This window comes from Cryptomeria japonica, chromosome 5, assembly GCF_030272615.1.
Source record: "Cryptomeria japonica chromosome 5, Sugi_1.0, whole genome shotgun sequence".
Classification (NCBI taxonomy): domain Eukaryota; kingdom Viridiplantae; phylum Streptophyta; class Pinopsida; order Cupressales; family Cupressaceae; genus Cryptomeria; species Cryptomeria japonica.
This window is the reverse complement of record NC_081409.1, coordinates 551,005,740-551,027,928: the sequence shown is the minus strand read 5'-3', so window position 1 is coordinate 551,027,928 and position 22,189 is coordinate 551,005,740. Positions and strand designations below refer to the sequence as shown.

The 22,189-nt window shown below is 35.9% G+C and overlaps 1 protein-coding gene across 1 annotated transcript; it reads right to left on the bottom strand.

The window, feature by feature from the left end:
- Nucleotides 1-9,674: 9,674 nt before the first annotated feature.
- Nucleotides 9,675-21,777, bottom strand: LOC131875635 (LRR receptor-like serine/threonine-protein kinase GSO1). Its single transcript, XM_059220225.1, has 2 exons — nt 20,677-21,777; nt 9,675-10,827 (listed from the first exon to the last, which is right to left on the bottom strand). Exons 1-2 carry the CDS (start codon nt 21,689-21,691, stop codon nt 10,142-10,144), a joined length of 1,701 nt encoding a protein of 566 aa, XP_059076208.1. The 5' UTR covers nt 21,692-21,777; the 3' UTR covers nt 9,675-10,141.
- Nucleotides 21,778-22,189: the final 412 nt, after the last annotated feature.

Sequence of the window (22,189 nt, the reverse complement as noted above, 5' to 3'; positions counted from 1 at the left end):
AACACATGTGTCTTTTGAGTCAACATGAGAGAGACCAAAATAGGTCGCAATGCTTTGCATCGTCCTCAAGTAGACAACACTAAGGACAACAAATAGAAGAATGAGAATAACACATAGAAGAAGTAACAAAAGAGAGGAGGAAAGAATCTGCTATGCTAAATGAAACTAGTCTAGCACGTCATCTACCCCCCGATCTTGCTGATCAATGTTTCGGGAAGGTAGGGAACACACTAGAGGAGGAACATCCAACACAGCAGATGGAGCTATCACAAGATCCAAACAAGGGCTATGTTCATGTTCCAAGCCACGTTGTTCTTGTCTAGGAGCTAGGATAAGTGCTTTAGAAAATTCGTTAGATAAATGGTTATCAACATCAACAAGTTCATATTCACTATCAAAAGCAAGAGAAGTAACATTTTCATCATGAATAACATTTTCATCTATATCATCATCAAGATTTATAAAAATAGGGTCTTTAACTCGCACAGGATCAAGACCATCATGCATCTTATGTTTTGGAGATTTTGGAGAAGATGGAATAATGCTTGTTGAAGGTGTTTTTGGAGATTGTAAAGTTTGAGAAGCAGCTGCCTGAGCTCTAAGACGACGCTTTCGTCGGCGTTCACATGCAGAACGATTTTGTCTAGTCTTAGTAGGAAGTTGAGAAGATTGAGGAGGAGGAATGTTCTCATCCTTATCACTTGGGTGTTTAGGTTGTGGTCTCTTAGGTTGGATAATAGGAGAAGAAGAAGGTCTCTTCTCTCTATAAAAAGAAGGAGGAGGAACTGCTCCATATAAAGGAAGAATATTTGGTTTAGGAAGGAGACCAAGTCCATCATGACGAGGAGGTATAGGTCTACTTTTAGGAAGTTTATTAGGCATAGACATAGTCACATCCATGGGGATGGGTTGGGAATCTTCTTGAGGAAAGACATTAGTTTTATCTTTCAAAGGAAGAACTTCCTTCTCAAGAATGATAGGAATATCAAGTTTGGGTGTTCTAGGTTCACTTAGAGATAGGATCATATCTTTTTTCCACTTTTGATAAGATTTGAAAAGATGATCACTTCGCGGAGGAAGAGATTGGAATTGTTTAGGCCAGAAATAATCAATAGGAATGCTAGAAGTTCTTTCAGCTGGTTTAAAGAGACTATGATTGACAGTAACAACTTCACCATTATGGGGAAATTTCAAGCACTTGTGAATAGGAGAAGCAATAGCTTTCATGGAAGATAGCCAAGGATAGCCTAGCTTCACACGAAATTGTTCAGATGAAGGAATAATAGCAAAGTTCACATCAAGGGATTTGTTATGGACCTCAATAGGTAATGTAATAGAACCAATTGCAGGAGAAGAAAATGCATCAAATAATTTTACAACCACATTTGTTTTGTCATAGATCACTTGATTCAATTGCAAAGTAAAAAGAAATTCTTCAGTAATGATATTAACCATGCAAGAAGTATCAATAAGCACTCCACGGGAAGGTGTATTCTTGACTTTTGCAACTATATATAAAGGACCATCAGGTGCCCTGATAGTTTCACAGGAATCAAAGGTGATGGAAGGTTCTTTAGGGTTTTCTTGATGCTCTACAAAGTTAATCACATTCGGAGTCATAGACACAAGATCATCAGGCGAGACAGAGGAATCATTAGTATCAATCGCATTAGAGGTATGAGAAGGTGATGGATTAGTAGAAATCTGAAGATTTTGGTTAGGAGGAGCTACAGATGTATTGCCTTTATCATTCACACCAGAAACAGAAATAGTATTATTATCAATCAAATCTTGAATTTTACCCTTTAAAGCAAAACATTTTTCAGTATCATGCCCAGGTTGACGATGAAATTGACAAAAAGATTTGTTATCAAAATAGGGTGAATTAATCTTTGCAGGATCTATTTGCCTTATAGGAGGAAGAGTAAGCACATTTTGTTCCAATAACTTATTCATAATACTATGCAATGATTCATTCAAAGGAGTAAACTTTCTTTCTTTCTTGAAAAACTTAGAAATAGGAGGCACACCTGATGCTGCATTCACATTGTTGTTGATGATGTTTTCATTGAATTTAATGGACTCTCTGTTCGGTTTAAACTTCCCAAATGGTTATTGACTACTATCACCCTTATCACTCGGAGCCATAGGATGTGATTGTTCCATTTGACTCATAGTCAGTTGATAATTGTGAAGAGTTGCACACAACTGTTGGAAAGAAGTAAACTCAGAAAACAAAAGTTTATCTCGAATATCTTTTTGTAAACTAGAAATAAAGATTCTTTGAATATCATTGTCAGGCACTGGAAAAGAGATTTGAGCATACAAATGCTTATATCTACCAATGAAATCAGTCACTTTTTCTTTAACACCTTGTTTACAATGCATTAAATCAATCAAAGTAACTTTATTATGTTTGATGTGAAAGTAGGTATACTAGCAATAGGAGTTGTCAAAGGAATAGAATGATTGTCTTGAGTAGGAGGTTGTGTATAACCCAAAGTTTCAGCACAACTCTTCATAGGCATCACATTTGAATCCACAATGTGTGCAATACCACGCAAAATATCAATTCCATTCTTATCACTTTGAAGCATACGTTTTAGACCCTCAATTAAAGGAAGAGCTTGACTATCAGGGTATTCTTGAGACATCCATTGTCGAAAATCGTCAAATTGGTTATCCAATTTCGAAAGTTGTTCTTCAGAAACCTCATGGAGAGCTTCTTCATCATTAAGAGGATTAGAGGAATTACCCATGTCCTCGTTAAAAAGGCCATTCAAATTAGGTTCCATCTCCTCAGTAATTAAACCTTGGAAAGACTTAATTCTAAGGCTTCGTCTAACGGGAATAGTGTAAGTAGGGCTTATTGTTGTAAAACTCATGCACTAGGGAGAGAGAGAGAAGATTTTGAATTTTAGAGGTAGCAAATTTCATTAAAATCAGTCAATCTCCTAGATTTAAGCTGTTAAATACAATCAGGACAATCTCCCGAAATTTTGAAAAAAATGTCTGAGACCGTGGCAAACGGAGTGCACACGGTCCTCGCAACTTTTTTCAAAATTTTCAGGGATGAAAGTTATGATGATTTTAAAGCTAACCTAAAAAAATTGAGTGATTTTACAATCTGTAGATAGGCCAAATTAAAGTTGCAATCTCAAAATTGAACCCTACCAAGATTGTCGAAAAATGCAAAATTTGAATTTTGAAAAAGAGAGGGAAACTAAAATTTTGAATTTTATGATTTTAGAGGGAATACCAAAAGCAATGCAGGTTTTGAAATTTAAAAATTGACTCAATTTCACGCAAAATTCAATTTTGAAAGTGGAAATCAAGGTTGTTGCAATTAAACATTTAATTTCAAAAGTCACAAATTGCAAAAATTTGAATAAAGCATTGAAATTTTGAATGAATGCCAACACACTTTTCAGATTTAGGACAGTAAGAAACACAATTTTGACATGAATTTCAGTTTCAACAATTTTTGAATGATTAGAAGCCTTAATCCAAGCAATCGCTAGACCAACTTTGACTGTAATTTTGAAAGTGTTAGAATTGATGAAATCAGCCAAAATTCTGGATTTTAGCAGAAAAATACAGTAAGATCTAACTCCCGAAATTTCGGAAAAAATGTCGGGGACAATGGCGCCCGGGGTGCACATGGTCCTCGCAACTTTTTTCCAAATTTTCAGGGATGAGAGATATTATGATTTTGTTGCGGAATCCAAAGTTACAGTTGATTTGGAGGTGTTTTGATCAGTGAAATTATCAGTCAAAGGCTTAATCAAGAGGGTTTTAAAAATTAGGGTTTTGACACTTAACCACTTAATTTTCAAAATTAAAGCACAAATATGATTTGACAATTTGCAGTAGAAGGGTAGATCTGAAACAAGCATTAACAATTAAACATTTCACAAGCTCAATTACTAAAAAGAAAATTTAGGGTTTTCATGTAATTAACCTCTAAAAATTGCAAAAGATCAAACATGGAAATGTAATCAAGGCATCCAATTTTCAGATCTAACCATGAATAATCAGAAAGGATGTTCACGTCGGGTTCACCAAAATGTAAAGCGAAAAATCGAACCCTAGGTGTTCTCCCCCACTCCAAGGAGAAAGGGGGTCACTAGGATTGACGGTTTTCACTTAGGAGGGATTTTACATTCAAAAGAGGGGTTGAAACCCACAAGATCCACTCCCACACAATGCAGGATTGGATTCTAAATTAGTTTCAAGGGTTGAGACATCAAGGATACCCTCTTTTGTAAAGAATGTAGATAGAAGATTGAACTAGGAATGTATGTAGGAGCAAGAAAGATTCGCTTATAAACAGAGATAGGGATACGGGATGAAGTTGCGGACCTAGAATTAGTAGTAAAATATCGAGACGACACTGTCCTGCAAATTTGGGTGAAAGTTGACGGGATGATGGCGCCCGACGTGCACACGGTCCTCCGAAAAATCCACGAAACGAAGGGGGATCTGTTCGTCTCTGCACAAGGGTTCAAGATCTTCAATTACAGCCGCATACCTGCAACCTACACATAGAAAAGCGGAGACGATTGGGGGGTTAGGGATTAGGGGTTTGCCCTTAGGTCAAACCCCGGTTTTGGAATTAACCAAGAAATGAGAAATGCTGTAAATGTAAATGATTGTAATGTAAACAAGTACTTGATACCTTGTTGTAAGAATGTTTGTATTCTTACATGCGAAGGTGTAAATGTTGTTGTATGTTGTATGTTGTATGTGATCTCCTCTTCAATGGTTGAATCCTTGTCTTGAATGCAACACTTAGCCTTGAATGGAGACTTAGAATGATCAATTGCTTGAAGGAATGCTTGAATGCTTGAATGCTTGAATATCGTTTCCGCCTTTTTTCTTCATCCTCCCAAAATGGGAGAGGAAATATAGTTTATATACTTGTCAATTAGGGTTAAAAGACTGATTTTTCTGACCTTAGGCCGACCAGGAAATATTATTTTCCAATTTGCAAACATAAAGACCCGAGACCCAAAAGAGACCGGGCCCAAAAATAGGGCCAGGGACCAGGGCGCTGGGCGCCATGGTCGTGGGGGACCAGGGTGCTGGGCACCCTAGTCCTGAAGGACCAGGGCGCTGGGCGCCATGGTCCCACCTCCAGGGACAACAGGGTGCAAGGAGGATCAGGCCAGGGTGCTAAAAAATGCAGTTTTTGGTGTCATGGACAAGTTTCGGGGTCTCCATTCAGGTTTAGTGTTGCGTCGCCATCGTGAAGACCCAAATGCAGTCGAAATTGCAAGTGTCACAATTTTAGGACGCTACACAAACACACCGCTTCACTTTGACACATATACCGGTTCACAGTGATACCAGTTCTCACATATACTGGTTCTCTCTTCTTCAGCATATTGACATCAATGACAACATACAATGTCATCGTGTCCTCATACCGGTTCACATAATGCCAACAATCAACACTTTCATAGAGAATCCCATGCCAAACAAGACTGATAAGCTCTTGAGATTGACTTAAAAACTTATTGAGGGTGTGAAAGTTAAAAAAATCTAACTTGAGTCAAGAATTGCTCATCTGGAGAAGAACGTGTTGGAACTAAAAGGTAACCCGGGGGGCTTGGTGCAAATAAGAAAAGAAGCCATGAACAGTAGTGTGGAAGGTCTTCAAAAGGTTAATGAGAAAATTGTTGTTCAGAAAGCTCATTGATTTAGTAGTGTTCCGCCTTGAGTTTCCAACTAAAAAAAGAAGAATATGGAGTCTATCTCTCAGGGGTTGGACATGTAGGCAACTACTGGACCTTACACCAGAACAAGAAGTAGAAATCGGGAGAGGAGCACCACAAGATTCATAATGGAGGAGCTCGAGGAAATTAATAAGAATGCAATACAAAAGAAATCTGAGCTCATGCATGCTCTGGGATAGCTTTTTTGTTTTTGTTGTTGGTTGTTTTGCCTAGGTGTCTTTGTTTGGTTCAGTGTTGTGGGGTGTTTCCCCTATTTTGTAGGTCATTTGGCTGTTGGTTTTGGTCTAGCTCGCTACTGTTTTAAACATTTGTCAATCCCTTTCACAAATTTCCAGTGGTCATTCGCTCTACCATTTTTATTGGTCTCCATTATATTTATTTCTATTTCTAATTTTCTTTTTTCATAAAAGTCCAACAAAATGGAAAAAAAATCTTACACCAACTAGGAAACACCATGAAAATTAGTAAATTGTTTTTTCAGACACAATCACATAACCAATGTCTTCATTTAACATATAACTATAGAATATTTTTTGAATGAAACAAAACAAAACAAAAAACAATTTGATTGTGTGAATAAAACTCTAGTTGAAACTATCACAAGTAAAATATTGAATTTTAATATTTTAAAATCAATTTATTTACATTAGAAAAAATTACCACTAATAAATGCATTTTTTACATTCTGTGATTTTTAACACTCAGCTATGAAAAAGTCAAAAGCCAACCTTGATTCTAGGGCTTAATTTCACCGCATACAGTCTATAAAAAGGATTTGAACTTTAGAAATTCGATTACATGAAATACATTTATTGTTGATTGTTGGGTTATCTTCTTTACACCTATCATACCTCCAATTTCATAAAAAAATTGTATTATAAAAAATACTTTAAGTAAAATAGAGAGTTAAATTAATTTGCATTCATTCATGCTTAGTTTTCCACATTTCAAAATCAATTCATTTATATTATACATTGTTCTCAAGAATTGGAAGATTAGATTTCTGATTTATGGATGTGGCTTCCCTAGAAAGTCCACTTGTTGAGCACACCAATGAATTTGTCATTGTTGTTAGCAACTTCATTGTGATATTTTTTATTTTATATATATTTTCTTCACACAAATAATGCAAGTTATGGGCATCCATCAAATCACAATAGAAGCTTGATATAAATTACTATTAGTGTTATCATTGCTCCTCATTTAGGTGCAAGCAATACTTTTCTAAAATAAGGAAAAGAGGAAGTAGTAATAAATTCATTATAAAGAGGAAGTAGTAATCATAACTTCATGGTAAGAATATTGAGATGATTAAAAATATTTAAATACATTTCTAATGAGTATCTCGTATTCAATATTTTTTTTTCATTTCTTTAGAGATCCATAAAATGTGTAAAAACTATCTAGATACACACTATCAATCATAGTTTCATCAGAGTGATGAAGTAACTTGGAATATAAAGATTATATTTATCAAAAACTTAGAATATAAAGATTGAAACATTATGACTTAGTCATTTACATGCTCAACTTGTTCCTTTGGGCACATTCAGAGAAATATAAAATAATAAATATACAAGTTTCATATTAATTTTGAATTGCTTTAATAAAAACTTTGTCAAGTTATAAAAAGAATGTATGAATCCATGAGGTAATAAAAGAACCATTCAATATCATAATCTTTTCAATTATTTGAAAATTACTTGACCAACAATATATTTTATATTAAAAATCAACACATGCTACACTATAACATATTAAGTATGTATCTGGGTCACCTTTTCCACTCTACATCCCAAGCTATCTGAAAATGCATAGATATTATATGTCTAACAAGATCTCAAATGACAATGTTGAATGCTTAGAATCCTTATATTTTCATCATTTTATTTTCCTAGAATTTTATCATTGCATATAGGGTAGAAGAAATAATACTGATTAGAGGAGGTCATGGGATCTTAGGATGACGGTAGGTATGATTCGGATCGGTGTCTACATAGAAGTAGATGGAAGAATTCTCATGGTAGGGATGACATAAGTTAGAGTAGTTTATATAGTAAGCTAGGGGAGAGTAATAGAGAAAGGAGAGAGATAGAGTCTATGAGAGGGGGACAGAGAAAAACATAAAGGAATAGTGAGAGAGATAAAGAAAGAGAGGAGATAGTAAAAGATAAAGAGGAGAGTGACAAAAATAGAGAGGAAGAGGGAGAGGAAGGGAAAGGAGAGGTGTGGACAATTTTCTTTTTCTTTGTGGTTTGGTATCATGGATTTTAAGCTAAGTTTTTTTGTGGTCCTGGACATTTGTAATGGATTTGTGTGGCCAATGACCTTGTGGTTTTAATAGATAGCATAGAAAACAATTTCTGATAAAATGCTTCATAGCTCTGTTTCCCATGGTTCTAGAGTATTTGCTGGATTTGTTAAAAGAGTGATGAGTGAGAGCAAGAAATTGGTTGAAAGTGGTGAGAAGAAAAGGACTTTGTTTTTGATTAAGTGAAAAAAGGTTTTGAAAGAGCCCTAAAACCCTTTACATCAGATGAAAAGAAAGATAAAGCTTGAAAGCTTGACTAGATAGAACAACCAAAAACAAAGACATGGACTGCCCCAAAAGACAACAGGGCTAGTAAAACCGGCCCAAATAACCAACTACAAAGGTCCTCATTTGGCCTTGTCGGAACGAAGGGTCATATCAAAAGAGGGCTTGGACATCTTTGAATGCTTTCCCTTAACAATATTCCAACCATCTTCAACTTTAGCTGCCGCAATAGACCAATCCGAAGGGCCTAGCACCGATCTTTCCGGAGTGAAAAAAAGGGTGCCAGAAAGAGGGAGTAGAAACCATCACGGATATAGACTCACAACCAGCAGAAATTGTGCCAACACCCTTTGAAACAGTCAGCGAGGTAAGAGGTATCACCGTCGTGGCCATAAGATCGCCACTAATAGGAGGGACAAAAGTTGTATCTACGCACAAAGAAACCAGCGGGATAAGATGCAACAATCTGTTTCCAGTAGAGGGGATAGAAACATTCGGTATCACAACAACATTAGCGACAACCGAAGAATCCTTCATGCAGATAATAGGCTATATTTGCTGAAACTCTTTCTCCCGTTATAATTTGAAGATATGGAGGTGACTCTACTAGAGGAAAGGCCTGAGTGCATTCTTAAAAAAAAAAATGGTAGTGAGATAATTGGAAGGGGTTAAATCAGTGAAATGTCTAGTACGCAGAATGTGTTGACAGGTTTAGCTGGAAGGAATGTGTAGAGAGCTCTGTGGCCATATTGTTGAGGTGACAGAAAGGTCTCATTTAGGCTGGTTTGTTACTCACAAGCCGGGCTATGTGGAGATGGGTAGCGACTTTTTTCTTCGTATTTAAGGTCGAGATCTATTGCATTGGTTTTGGTATTTGGTTTCCTACTTCCCAAGTATAGTGCAGGATACAGCCAGAGTCCATTGTAGTGGGATGTATGGAGGAGTATATGGTGGCAAGTGGAAATACAGTTGAAGGAAAGAATGTTAGGGTTAATAATGGGTATTCTTATATGGTTTGTAACAATTAATTTATTTCTTTTTACAATTATATAGTAATATAATTTTATTTTTTTTCAAATCTGTAGAGTATTTTCATAATTTGAAAAACAAATAAATAAGAAATAGGTAGTCAATATTTTCCAAACTTAATAAGAAATAGTAAGATAGAAATCTTAACCAATATTCAACTAAATAACGAACTAAACAAAAAAAATAAACTAAAGATATATAATGATTTTCGTGATATATTAAATAATATTAAAAATATTTAAAATATTATAATTAATCATAAAGTAAAATAAAAATTTAAGTCTTTAACTTAGATATCTAAGCAATACAATGAATTATAAATTTAACAATTTTATGAGAACATTATATCTATTGTCAGATTTTCTTGATTCCAAAATATAACATATTTAATCTATTTGTTTTTCCAAATCTTCTTGAATAAATTTCCAGCAAAAACTAAACTCCACACCGCACATACAAAAAAGCCTACTCCACATCCTATCCAAAATGCTTCCCATGATATCATACCATCATCATCACTGTCACCATCATCTTCATTGTCACTAGCCTTACCATCTTGTTTTCTATTGTTGCATTGAAATGGAAGAGACATCCCACATAACCCTTTGTTACCCACAAAACTCTCCATTGGCATTCCCTCAATTTGAGTGCTTTGTGGAATTAGACCTGAAAGCTGATTATATGACATGTTCAACACACTTATATTACTCCATTTTGCAAGACCTTGAGGAGTAAGCCCTTCCAGTCTATTATGAGAGATATCTAGTGATTCTATCACCACTAATTTTGAAATGCTTTGAGGGATGAGTCCACTTAGTATGTTGTGAGAAAGGTAAAACTATCGAAGCCCTTCTAAGCTCCCCAATTCCTTAGGAACCTCACTAGTAAAGTTATTCCATGCCAAGCTTATCAATGTAAGGTCAGAACGCACATACTCATATTGTTGTGAGCTCCCCTTAGCAATAAGAGTGAAGTCCACTGTGAAGAATATGTCATTGAACATCTCATTTTGAAAAGTAATAAGATTTGGTGCTCTATTTATGCGATAAAGATTTGCCTTAGATGGTTTCAAAGTCTTCATGTATGGTAAGTCTATGACATTAATGATAGATCCTGTGAATGCATTGTTTGATAAATCTAAAACTTGAAGTTTTTTCAGCGTACTGAAAGAACCCTCTATGTATCCATTGAAGTGGTTATTTCCTAAATTCAAGAGTAGCAAATCTTCAAGACCACATACCCAAGATGGAAATTCTCCAGTGAAACCATTGGAGCTTAGATCCATCATTCTTAATGACTTGCAAGTTGCTAAAGATGTAGGTATAGATGCTATGAATTTGTTGTAGTGAAGTAATAATATCTTAAGGGACTTTAGATTGCCCAAGGTAGAAGGAATGTTTCCTGAAATATTATTATTTGCCACTGATAGAATCTCTAATTTAATGCAGTTGCCAACAGATGGAGGCAATTCTCCCTGTATATTATTGTCCATAAGATTTAGATTCACCAACTCTGACATAGTTCCTACAATTAAAAAGACAGAAAAATATATATTTTGTTAAAAGTAATATTACTTTTTAAGTGTAGAGTTGCAACTAATTTTTCAGCTACATAACTATGCAGCTATAAAATTGAATTATCTTTAAGATAACTTCAATATATCAAGTACTTGCTAATGAAATTCTTCTCACAAATAACAGTATTAGTTTTAAGTATACAACTACAATTAAAATTTTAACTGCTCAATTATAAAGCTGAATGAACTTCGAACAACTTCAGAATATAAAACACTCTTGTAAACCAAAATCTTTTCATAAATAAAAAATTACTTATTAAATACACAACTACATCTAATATTTTAGGCACACAGCAATAAAATTGACTGATCTTAAAATAGCTTCAGAATATAAAATAAGCCCGTCAATGAAATTCTTCCGACAAATAAAAATATATCATTCAATAATAATTTGAAACATTGGTTGATCTGCTAAGATTTTAAGTATTTAAAGAACGGTTTTAAAAAAGCCGTTTACAGATAATGATAAAACATAGTTCCTTATTAGTCTATCTATTGAATAACAATATTTAATTATGTTAAAATGTATATAGAAAAAAATATCTAACAGTGATGTAGATACTCAACTAAATTTTAAATAGAATGTAATTGAAGTATACATAATAAGGGACAAAATCAAACCTATTTCGGCAGGAATTTAAGCAGAGAGATTATTTGAAGAAAGATCAAGAAGCGTCAACTTCCTAGAAGTAGCCAATTTGTGAGCGTGAAGTTAATAATTGTTGATATCTTATTTTTGTCCCCTCCCTGTTTTGCCCTGGTAGGTGCTCAGGTTGGTGGCAATGGCTATCCATCACATTTATTTAGTGGGATACCTTACTAACGGCAGATATGTACTTAATCATGAACGACTTATTTTCATAGAGGATTGGTAGCTTTCTTAGCCCTTCAGAACTGAGCTATTACAGGAAGCGTCATGGGAAGTTATTGTTTGGATGAAGAAACGAATTTAAATAGCAGATTAAAACAGAATTATAAACACACAACACAGACAAATGAGACACATAGATTTTATCCTGGTTTGGTAATTGCCTACGTCCACACTTGAAGCAGGGGAATCAATCGATTAATAACCAATCTGATTTACCCATACACAGCTGCAAGTAGCTCCAGGATTAACCTCTACAAATAAATTACAATCAGCTCTTAAAGAGCTTGCAAGGAGAAGTTGAAGAGCCAAGAGTTTTGGTGGCAAGAGGAAGGAGTCCGTTGGACTTCACTTCCAACAATCTCCCACTGAAGACCAACAAATTGCTGCAACAAGTCCATTCTCCCACTCACCCCTGCTATCAATTATTGGAAAGGCCGAGAGAAGTTCGGCAGAAATCGAACTTCTCCCACTTAACTACTTTAGTGAGCACATTAGCTGGATTCATGTCGGTATGAATTTTATCTATATGAAACTTGCCTTCTTCGACCATATGGAGAACATAATGACTACGAACATCAATATGTTTTGACCATGGTTGATATGTCTGATGTTTAGTCATAAAAATGGCACTGCTGTTATCACAAAACAAAGCAAAATTTGATTGCTTCAAACCCAACTTGCCGAACAAGAGTTGCAACCATACCATCTCTTTTGCTCCTTCAGAAAGAGCTATGTATTCAGCCTCTGCAGTCGATTGAGCAATTGTATGTTCCAATTTTTAAGCCCAACTAATTGCTGCCCCTGCAAATGTGAAAGCATAACCTGAAGTAGACTTTCTTTTGTCTAAATCACCGGCAAAATTAGAATCGGTAAACTCTTGCGAAACTACCTTGTTCTTTCCAAACCATAAACAAAAATCAGAAGTACCCTTGAGATACCGCAAGATATACTTGACAGCCTCCCAATGTGATTTGCTCGGATTAGCCATAAATCTGCTCACCAATCCCATAGCATGAGCAATGTCCGATTGAGTAGACACCATAGCATACATGAGACTTCCAACTGCAGATTTGATGGAATTTTATCCATAAACTCCTTATCTTCTTGTGTTTTTGGACATAATTGAGAAGACAACTAAAAATGAGAGGCTAAGGGTACACAAACGGACTTAGCATCCGCCATACCAAATCTATCCAAATTTTTTTTAATGTAGTCTTGCTGAGATAGTTTGAGTTCTCTCTTTTTCCTATCTTGAAAAATAGTCATTCCTAGAATCTTCTTTGCTGCCCCTAAATCTTTCATGGCAAATTCCTTTGCTAAATGAGTTTTAAGTTCACTCACAATCTTCATGCTTGTGCCGACCACTAGCATATCATCCACATAAAGGAGAAGAATGACAAATTCATCATTAGGAAGCTTCTTGAAATAGATACAAGGATCAGACTCGTTCTAAGTAAACTTGTGATCAATCATGAATTTGTCAAATTTAAGATACCATTGTCGGGGGGCTTGCTTAAGCCCATACAAACTGCGTTTCAATCTGCAATAGAGGTGTTCTTGCCCCTTTTTAATGAATCCTTCTGGCTGATGCATAGATAGTTCCTCATCAAGATCGCCATGGAGAAATGTCATCTTCACATCCAGCTGTTCAAGTTCAAGATCCCAGGCTGCAACTAAGCCCAATACTGCTCGGATGGTAGTCATTTTAACTACTGGTGAAAAAATTTCTTTGAAGTCGAGGTCTTGCTGCTAAGTATATCCCTTTACAACTAGTCTTTCTTGAAATCTTTTGTGACCATCGGCTTCATCTTTTAGTTTATACACCCACTTATTTCTTAATGCCTTTCTGTCAGGCGGCAATGGTACCAAATCCCATGTCTGATTTCACAATAGTGCGTCCATTTCTTCGCACATTGCAGCGTGCCAGTTATCACAGTCTGCAATTTTACAAGCTTCTTTGTATGTTGCAGGCTCTGTTTGATCAGAGATGAGCAAAGTAGGTTCAGCTTCTTCACAAAACAATAAATCATAATTGGAGAACTTTGCAGGAGGTCACCTCTGTCTGGTTGATTTCCTGAATTGATTCTCTGTTTGATATGTTCCCTGTTTATACAAATCAACATCATTCCCATTGTCTCTGTTTATAGGGTGATCAAAAACCTATGGATTTTTATCCATGTTGGAGGTAGGCAAGTCACGCGAGGATGAACACGCAGCAGTATTTTGCATTGCCTGCATTCTGCGAGTGTGTAGGGAGCTGGGTGCCAAGGCGGCATCTTCCACGGCTTGGGGTTGTTGGGAGTGCAGGGAGTGGGGAGCCATGGTGGAATCCTCCACGATCTGCATGGGAGGGTGATTCCAAGGTTTGACTGCGGAGGTGGAGCCTGCTGGGAGCCCGTAGAGAAGACTGCAGGGAGCTTGCGGGAGAGGTGAGTAAGTTGCGAGGTGTGGGGAGAGTTGCCGTGGAGACTAGGGTGGGTGTGCTGCGTGGTTTGAAGACTTCACAGCATGCCATGGTGGATGGAAACAGAACTTGCAGGATATGGTGGAGTTGCAGACCACCGTGGAGTTTTCCCAACCAATTGGGAATAATGTGAGCCAAAATGCTCACCGTAAGGGTGATCTTCCATGTTTCCTGCGACATCAGTGCTATTTTGGGGAGGATTTGCTCTATTTTGCAAACCCCCAATTTCAGAATTAAACGAAGACCAAACATTATCAGCACTCACTTCTTCATTCTCAGTCTGAGAATTGTATTCAACTGAGGTAGATGTCATAGGGGCTCCCACTGAATGAGAGACTAGAGGCAGAGCGTTGATAGTCGAATTCTAAAACAAAGACATAGGGACATATTCTTTCTCTGATTTTTTTGAATTTTGTAGTGCGGGGAAGGAAGTTTCATGGAAAATTACATCCCTGCTGCGAACAATCTTTTTGTGAACTGGATCCCAATATCTGAACCCAAATTGCTCTTCGCCATACCCAACAAAAATACATTTCAGCAACTTTGGATCCAATTTGGTTCGCTTCTCCATGGGTATATGCGAGAAGACTTTGCATACAAACACATGAAGATGCAAGTATGAAATCCTCTTCCCTTGCCATTCCTCTTTGGGAATACCAAAATCCAATTTAGATGATGGACTTTGGTTGGTTAAATACAGTGTTGTGTTACACACTTTTGCCCAAAATTCCTTGCCTAAACCTGCATTTGACAACATACATCATGCCTTTTCAAGAATTGTTCTATTCATCCTCTCAGCTGCATCATTTTCTTGAGGAGTGAAGGGAACAACCTTGATTCATCTAATCCCCTTATCAGCACAAAAATCATCAAATTCATGTGAACAAAATTCCCCACCGTTATCGGTTTGTAAACATTCAATTTTAATGCCCAATCTAATTTTCAACTAAAGCCTTGAAAATTTAAAATTTTGAAAAGACTTCAGATTTCCTAGAAAGCATATAAATCCATACTTTTCTTGTACAATCATCAAGAAAGGTTACAAAATAGTTAGCTCCTCCAATGGAGGTTACCTCGGTAGGCCCAAAAACATCCGAGTATACAAGCTCCAGTGGTGTTGTCTTTGTGTCATGCCCACCTTTCAAAAAACTATCTCTCTTTTGTTTGCCATAAAGACAATGTTCACAAAAGGGTAAGTCAACAAGTTTGAGGCCTGGAAGCTGATTTCTTGTATGCATAACATGGAGACCTTTCTTGCTAATGTGCCCAAGTCTTTGATGCCAAAGATCCGCTTTGCTGTCCTCAATCACCATTGTAGCTCCCACTTCACCATGAGTCTTAAATATGTATAAACTACCCACTTTATTACCATTTGCAATCAACATGGTACCGTGAGTCACCTTCCATGTATCTGGAAGAAAATTTACATTAAGACCTTGATCAAAGATTTGTCCAACGGATATCAAATTCCGCTTCAATTTTGGGACATGGCAAACATCTTTGAGTAGCCATGTTTTACCACCTTCTAATGGCAGCAATACATCTCCTTTGCCTGTAATTTCACAAGCTTTGTTATCTCCTAAAAAAATATTTCCAAAATGACCTTCATGGTAGTTAATGAACGCTTCAAGACATGAGGTAGCATGATGGGAGGCACCAGAATCAAGCACCCATGAATCCAGAGTAGTGTTGGTTGTTGAAAGGATTAGTACACTATCATCTTTATCATAGACTATTTGCTTCGCTGTCCCACACCCTCTCTTGTGTCCTTTTGAAGTTTCTACAATCCTTCTTCACATGACCAGCTTTGCCACAAAACCAACATTCACCATTTTTGTTTCTAGACTTCAATCTCTTTGCTGATTTCGAACCTCTATGGTAATTATTTCTGCCTCTATTATGACTTCTACCTCTATTTTCGGTGTTGACCACCATTAAGGCTTCACCGGATGAAGGTTCATCATTCTTTCTTCTCAAATCCTCGCTGAGAAGAGTAGCTACTACATCATTAAAAACCAACTTATTTTTACTGGATATTGATGTGCTAATTGCTGTTACAACGCCATCCCAGCTGCTTGGTAAAGAAAATAATAACAGAACAGCCTTGCTTTCATCATCTTGTGTCATCTCCACCGAAGTCGCTTGACTAATCAATGTATTAAATTCATTGATGTGGTTTGCCATAGCACAACCTTCCTTCATTTTCAATTTGTACAAGTGCTTCATGATAAATACTTTATTTGCAGTCAATGCCATTTCATACATGGTTATGAGTCTATCCCATACATCTTTTGTTGTTGCATCACCCGTGACATTGAAGAGAACATTATTGGACATCAAGAGAAAAATTGTCGCTCTTGCCTTGTCCAATTTTTCCCATCCTTCATCAGCCATCCCAGTTGGTTTCTTTGTTTTCCCTTCAAGCGTGAGTGAAAGGTCTTGCTTTATCAGCAAAGACTCCATTTGCACCTTCCATAACTTGAAGCTCTGACCGGAGAACTTCTCTATCTTCGCTTCTTCCATGATTCTGGAATTTCAACCACCAAAATCTAAACAACGATCTAACCTCGCTCTGATACCAATTGTTAGGATGAAGAAACAAATTTAAACAGCAGATTAAAACAGAATTATAAACACACACAAGCAAATGAGACACATAGATTTTATTGTGGTTCGGCAATTGCCTACGTCCACACTTGAAGCAAGGGAATCAATCGATTAATAACCAATCTGGTTTACATATACACAGCTGCAAGAAGCTCCAGAATTAACCTCTACAAATGAATTACAATCAGCTCTTAAAGAGCTTGCAAGGAGAAGTTGAAGAACCAAGAGTTTTTGGCGGCAAGAGGAAAGAGTCCATTGGACTTCACTTCCAACAGTTATGTTCTTAAGTGGCTGCGCATGGCAATTTTCATTTGCTTTGTGGTTGTCAAGCTAAGTTTTTCCTGGTAGCAAAACAAACCATTTCTGTTAGGAACTTGGGGAAGGGGAAGCAATAAAATTCTTCATGGCTCTATTTGTGATGGTGAGCTTATGTAATTATTTACCGATGATTCCTTTGCATTTGCTGGATATCTTATAAGAGTGATGAGTGATAGCAAGAAGAAAACTAGAAAAGGATTTTGTTACCAACGCAGATAACAGGCTATATTTGCTGAAACTCTTTCTCCCGTTATATTTTGAATATATGGAGGTGACTCTACTAGAGGAAGGGCCTGAGTGCATTCTAAAATAAATTGTTAGTGATTTGACTGGAAGAGGTTAAATCAGTGAAATGTCTAGTACGCAGAATTTGTTGACAGGTTGAGTTGAAAGGAATATGTTGAGAGCTTAGAGCTCTGTGGGCGTATTGTTGTGGTGTCAGAAAGGTCTCAATTAGGTTTGTTTGTCACTCACAAACAGGACCATGTAGAGATGGGTAGTGACTGTTTTGCTCTTATTTTATGTGGACGTCCATTGCATTGGTTTTGGTATTTTGTCTCCTACTTCCACAGTATAGTGCAGGATACAGCCAAAGAGTCCATTGTAGTGGGATGTATGGAGGAGTATATAGTGGCCAGTGGAAATACAGTTGAAAGGAAAAGAATGTTAGGGTTAATAAAGGGTGTCTTTATATGGTTTGTAACATTTTTTTTTGTGTCTTTATAATTATATTGTAATATAATAATTTTTTTTTCAAATTTGTAGAATATTTTTATAATTTTAAATCAAACATAAAAGGAAATAATAAGATAGAAAACTTAACCAAGATTCAAGTAAACAACAAATTAAACAAAAATTAAATTAAAGATATATAATGAATTTCATGATATAATATAAAGAATATTATAATTAATTATAAAGTTAAAATAAAAATTTAAGTCTTTAATTTAGATATCTAAGCCACACAATGAATTATAAATTTAACTATTTTATTAAAAAATTATATCTATTGCAACATTCTCTTGATTCCAAAATATAACATTATTAATCTATTTGTTTTTCTAAATCTTCTTGAATAAAACTCCAGTAAAAACTAAACTCCTCACCTCACATACAAAAAATCTGCTCCACATCCTATCCAAAATGCATCTCATGATACCATACCATCATCTTCATTGTTACTAGCCTTACCATCTCTTTTTTTTTTCTGATTGAAATGGAAGAGGCATGAAAGTTGATGAAAGTTGATTATATGACACACTTATACCACTCCATTTTGCAAGAACTTGAGGAATAAACCCTTCCAATTTATTATGAGAGATATCTAGTGATTCTAACACCACTAATTTTGAAATGCTTTGAGAGGGGTTAGGCCACTAAGCATCTTGAGAGAAAGGTTTAAATATCGAAGCCCTTCCAAGCTTCCTAAATCTTTACGAATCTCACTAGTAAAGTGATTCCATGCTAAGCTTATCAATGTAATGTTAGAAGGCACATACTCATATTGTTGTGGGCTCCCCTTAGCAATAAGAATGAAGTCCACTATCAAGAATATGCCATTAAACATCTCACTTTGAAAAGTAATAAGATTTGTTGCTCTATTTATGAAATAAAGATTTGCCTTAGATGGTTTCAATGTCTTCATGGTAAGTCTAAGACATTGATGATAGATCCTTAAATTGCATTGTTTGATAAATCTAAAACTTGAAGTTTTTTCAATTTACTGGAAGAACCCTCTATGGATCCAGTGAAGTGGTTATTTCCTAAATTCAAGAGTAACAAATTTTCAAGACCAAATACCCAAGAAGGAAATTCTCCAGTGAATCCATTTAAACTTAAGGCAAGATTCTTAATGACTTGCAACTTGCTAAAGATGTAGGTATGGATGCTATGAATTTGTTGGAGTGAAGTAATAATACCTTAAGGGACTTTAGAAAGTTCAAGGCAAAAGGAATGTTTCTTGAAATATTAGAATCTCTAATTCAAAAGATGGATGCAAGTCTCCCCATATGTTATTGTCTGTAAGATTTAAATTGACCAACTCTAACATAATTTCAAAAAGAAAAAAAAAATAGAGAAAAACATATATTTTGTTAAAAACAATATTACTTTTTAAACATATATGGTCCTGGTCCGTGCCCGGTCCTGGTCCTGGTCCGGTTCGCTCTGGGTCCCACTCGGGTCCTGCCCAGGCGGCTGGGTCCCGGGTGGGACCCAGGGCGAACCCAGGAGGACCCGGGTGAACCCAAGCCCGTGGGTTCCCAAAAACGGGGCCCACGGGTTAGCAAGCATTTAAAAACAATAAAAAAAAAATATTTTTAATGATTTATGGATTTATGATTTATTGATTTATGATTTATTTGTTATCATCTATGTATCATTGTATGGGAAAGTTACATTGTATGTTTGATGTTTCATATTTGTATGTTTGAACTGTGAACATATATAATTTTGATGTTTGAAGTTTGAACATATATATATATATATATATATTAAAAAAAATTAAAATATATATATATATGTACGGACGAACCCGTACCCGTACCCAAATTTTTTTTTTTTTTGCCGAATCCGCGAACCCGTACCCGAATCCTAACGGGAACCGGTAACTTAGGTTATCATCTATGTATCATTGTATGGGAAAGTTACATTGTATGTTTGATGTTTCATATTTGTATGTTTGAACTGTGAACATATATAATTTTGATGTTTGAAGTTTGAACATATATATATATATATATTAAAAAAAATTAAAATATATATATATATATGTACGGACGAACCCGTACCCGTACCCAAATTTTATTTTTTTTGACCGAATCTGCAAACCCGTACCCGAATCCGAACCCGAATCCGAACCGGAACCGGTAACTTAGCTTAAAAAAGACAGAAAAATATATATTTTTGTTAAAAACTGATATTACTTTCCAAGTGTACAACTGCGACTGAGTTTTCAGCTACATAGTTATGCAGCTATGCAGCTATAAAATTGAATGATCTTAAAATAACTTCGGAATATAAAACACTTGCTAATGAAATTCTTCTCACAAATAAGAATATTACTTTTAAAATTTTAGCTATGCAAATATAAAATTCAATGATCTTAAAACAGCTTCAGAATAGAAAACAATCTTATAAACCAAATTCTTTTCATAAATATAAAAATACTTATTTAATATGCAACTACAACTTAAATTTTAGGCACGGACGGATCTTAGGATAGCTTCAGAATATAAAACATTAACCCTCAATGAAATTCTTCCCACTTATAAAAATATATCTTAGAGTAATAATTTGAAACATTGGTTTATCTGCTAAGATTTTGCGTATTTAGAGAACGGTTTTTAGAAAGCCCTTTACAGATAAGGATAAAATATAGTTCCTTATTAGCATATCTATTGAATAATAATATTTAATTAAGTTAAAGTGTTTATATAATTAAGTACATGGAAAAATAAAATCCAACAGTGATGTAGATACTCAACTAAATTTCAAATAGAATGAAATTGAAGTACATAAGAAGGGACAGAATCAAACCTATTTCAGGAGGAATTTGAGCAGAGATATTATTTGAAGAAAGATCAAGAAGCTTCAACTTCCTACAATTAGCGATTTGGACTGGTATTCCTCCACTAAGCCGGTTCTCTGATAGCAGCAGCTGTTCCAGCCTGGGCAATTTTTCAAAATAAGAAGGAACTTCGCCGTCTAGCTTATTGTGATACAGTAGAATCTTCCTTATACTGAATATATTTTCGAAAGAAGTGGGTATTTCTCCACGGATATTATTTGTACTAACATCCAGCAATTCTAGGCTCTGCAGTCTTCCAAGTGAAGGGGGAAGTACTCCATTGAGATGATTCCTATTAAGGTTCAAAACCACTAGATTGGAAAGCATGCTGAAGCAAGAAGGAATTGCACCGGTGAGGTTGTTGTAATTTAGATGAATTCTCTGTAAAGCCGAAAGGTTCCAGAGGGTATGTGGAATTGGGCCTTGGAAAAGTGCCGAAGACAAATTAAGGTCCGTAAGGGAAGCAATTGAGCCTATGGTGGGTGGAATGGATGCATTGAAATGGTTACGGTATAGCTGAAGAGATTTTAAGCTGGTTTGGTTTGACAAATCCATGTTGTTAATGCCCAGGCCATTAAGTTCATTACTGCTAAGATCGAGAATTTGAAGGTTTTTCAGCTTCCAAAGTGTAGCAGGGATTTTGCCACTCAGCTTATTGTTTGATAGATTGAGATGGATCAAATTGGATAGGGTGCCGAGGCAAGTGGGTATGGGACCGCTTAAATGAGAGGAGACTATTTCAAGATGTGTGAGCATGGAAAACTTGCAAATGGGCTGTGGAATAGCAGAAAAGAAAGTGGTATTTGTGATATGGAGACTGACGATGCGTCCAGTGGTGTTATGGCAAGCAACATATATTTTATCAGATGAAATGTTCCATCCCTTAACCACAGTGAGATCCCTAGGCTGGCAAATGGCATGGACATGTAGAGATAGACAAATGACGAGGATGAAGAGAAAAGCAATTGCAGGGACTGTATCCATGGATGCAGAAACACTAGGTACCAAATAGGTTTTTTCTTCTTGTTTATCTAGGCATACAGGAAAAACAGCTAAGTCAAGAAGAAGAATCTGGATGTCTCACGCATTTTTCTAATAAGATCTTATGGAATTGTGGGACGTGTCATCTGAATAGTAATGGTGAAAAGAATTGTGTGAGCTCATTCATTCATGGCTTCCGGGATTATTCTTCCAAAGAAACCATAGTCTTTTGTCTCCTCTCTCTCAGTAATGCGCGTGAAGTCAGGTGAAGAAAGTCTTTGTCACTCACGGGTTTAGTATGAATCCTCTGACTATTTCATTAAATTAAGTCTATATTTAACCCTGCACGGCTCCCTTTATATGTAAACTTTAAAGCTCTTTTCCAAAAAACTAGGTACACGGAATTTTTTACTATAAAAAATTGTAATGAACTATATAACTTTTTGAGGATTAATAATTAAACATAAAGTTTTTTTTTTATGATTTTGGAAAATAAATTAT

Coding starts and splice junctions, on each gene's coding strand:
- LOC131875635 (XM_059220225.1), bottom strand. CDS start 21,691: ATGGATACAGTCCCTGCAATTGCTTTTCTCTTCATCCTCGTCATTTGT. Junction 10,828..20,676: donor TCAAATTCCTCCTGAAATAG/GTTTGATTCTGT, acceptor TTTTAATTGTAG/GAACTATGTCAGAGTTGGTG.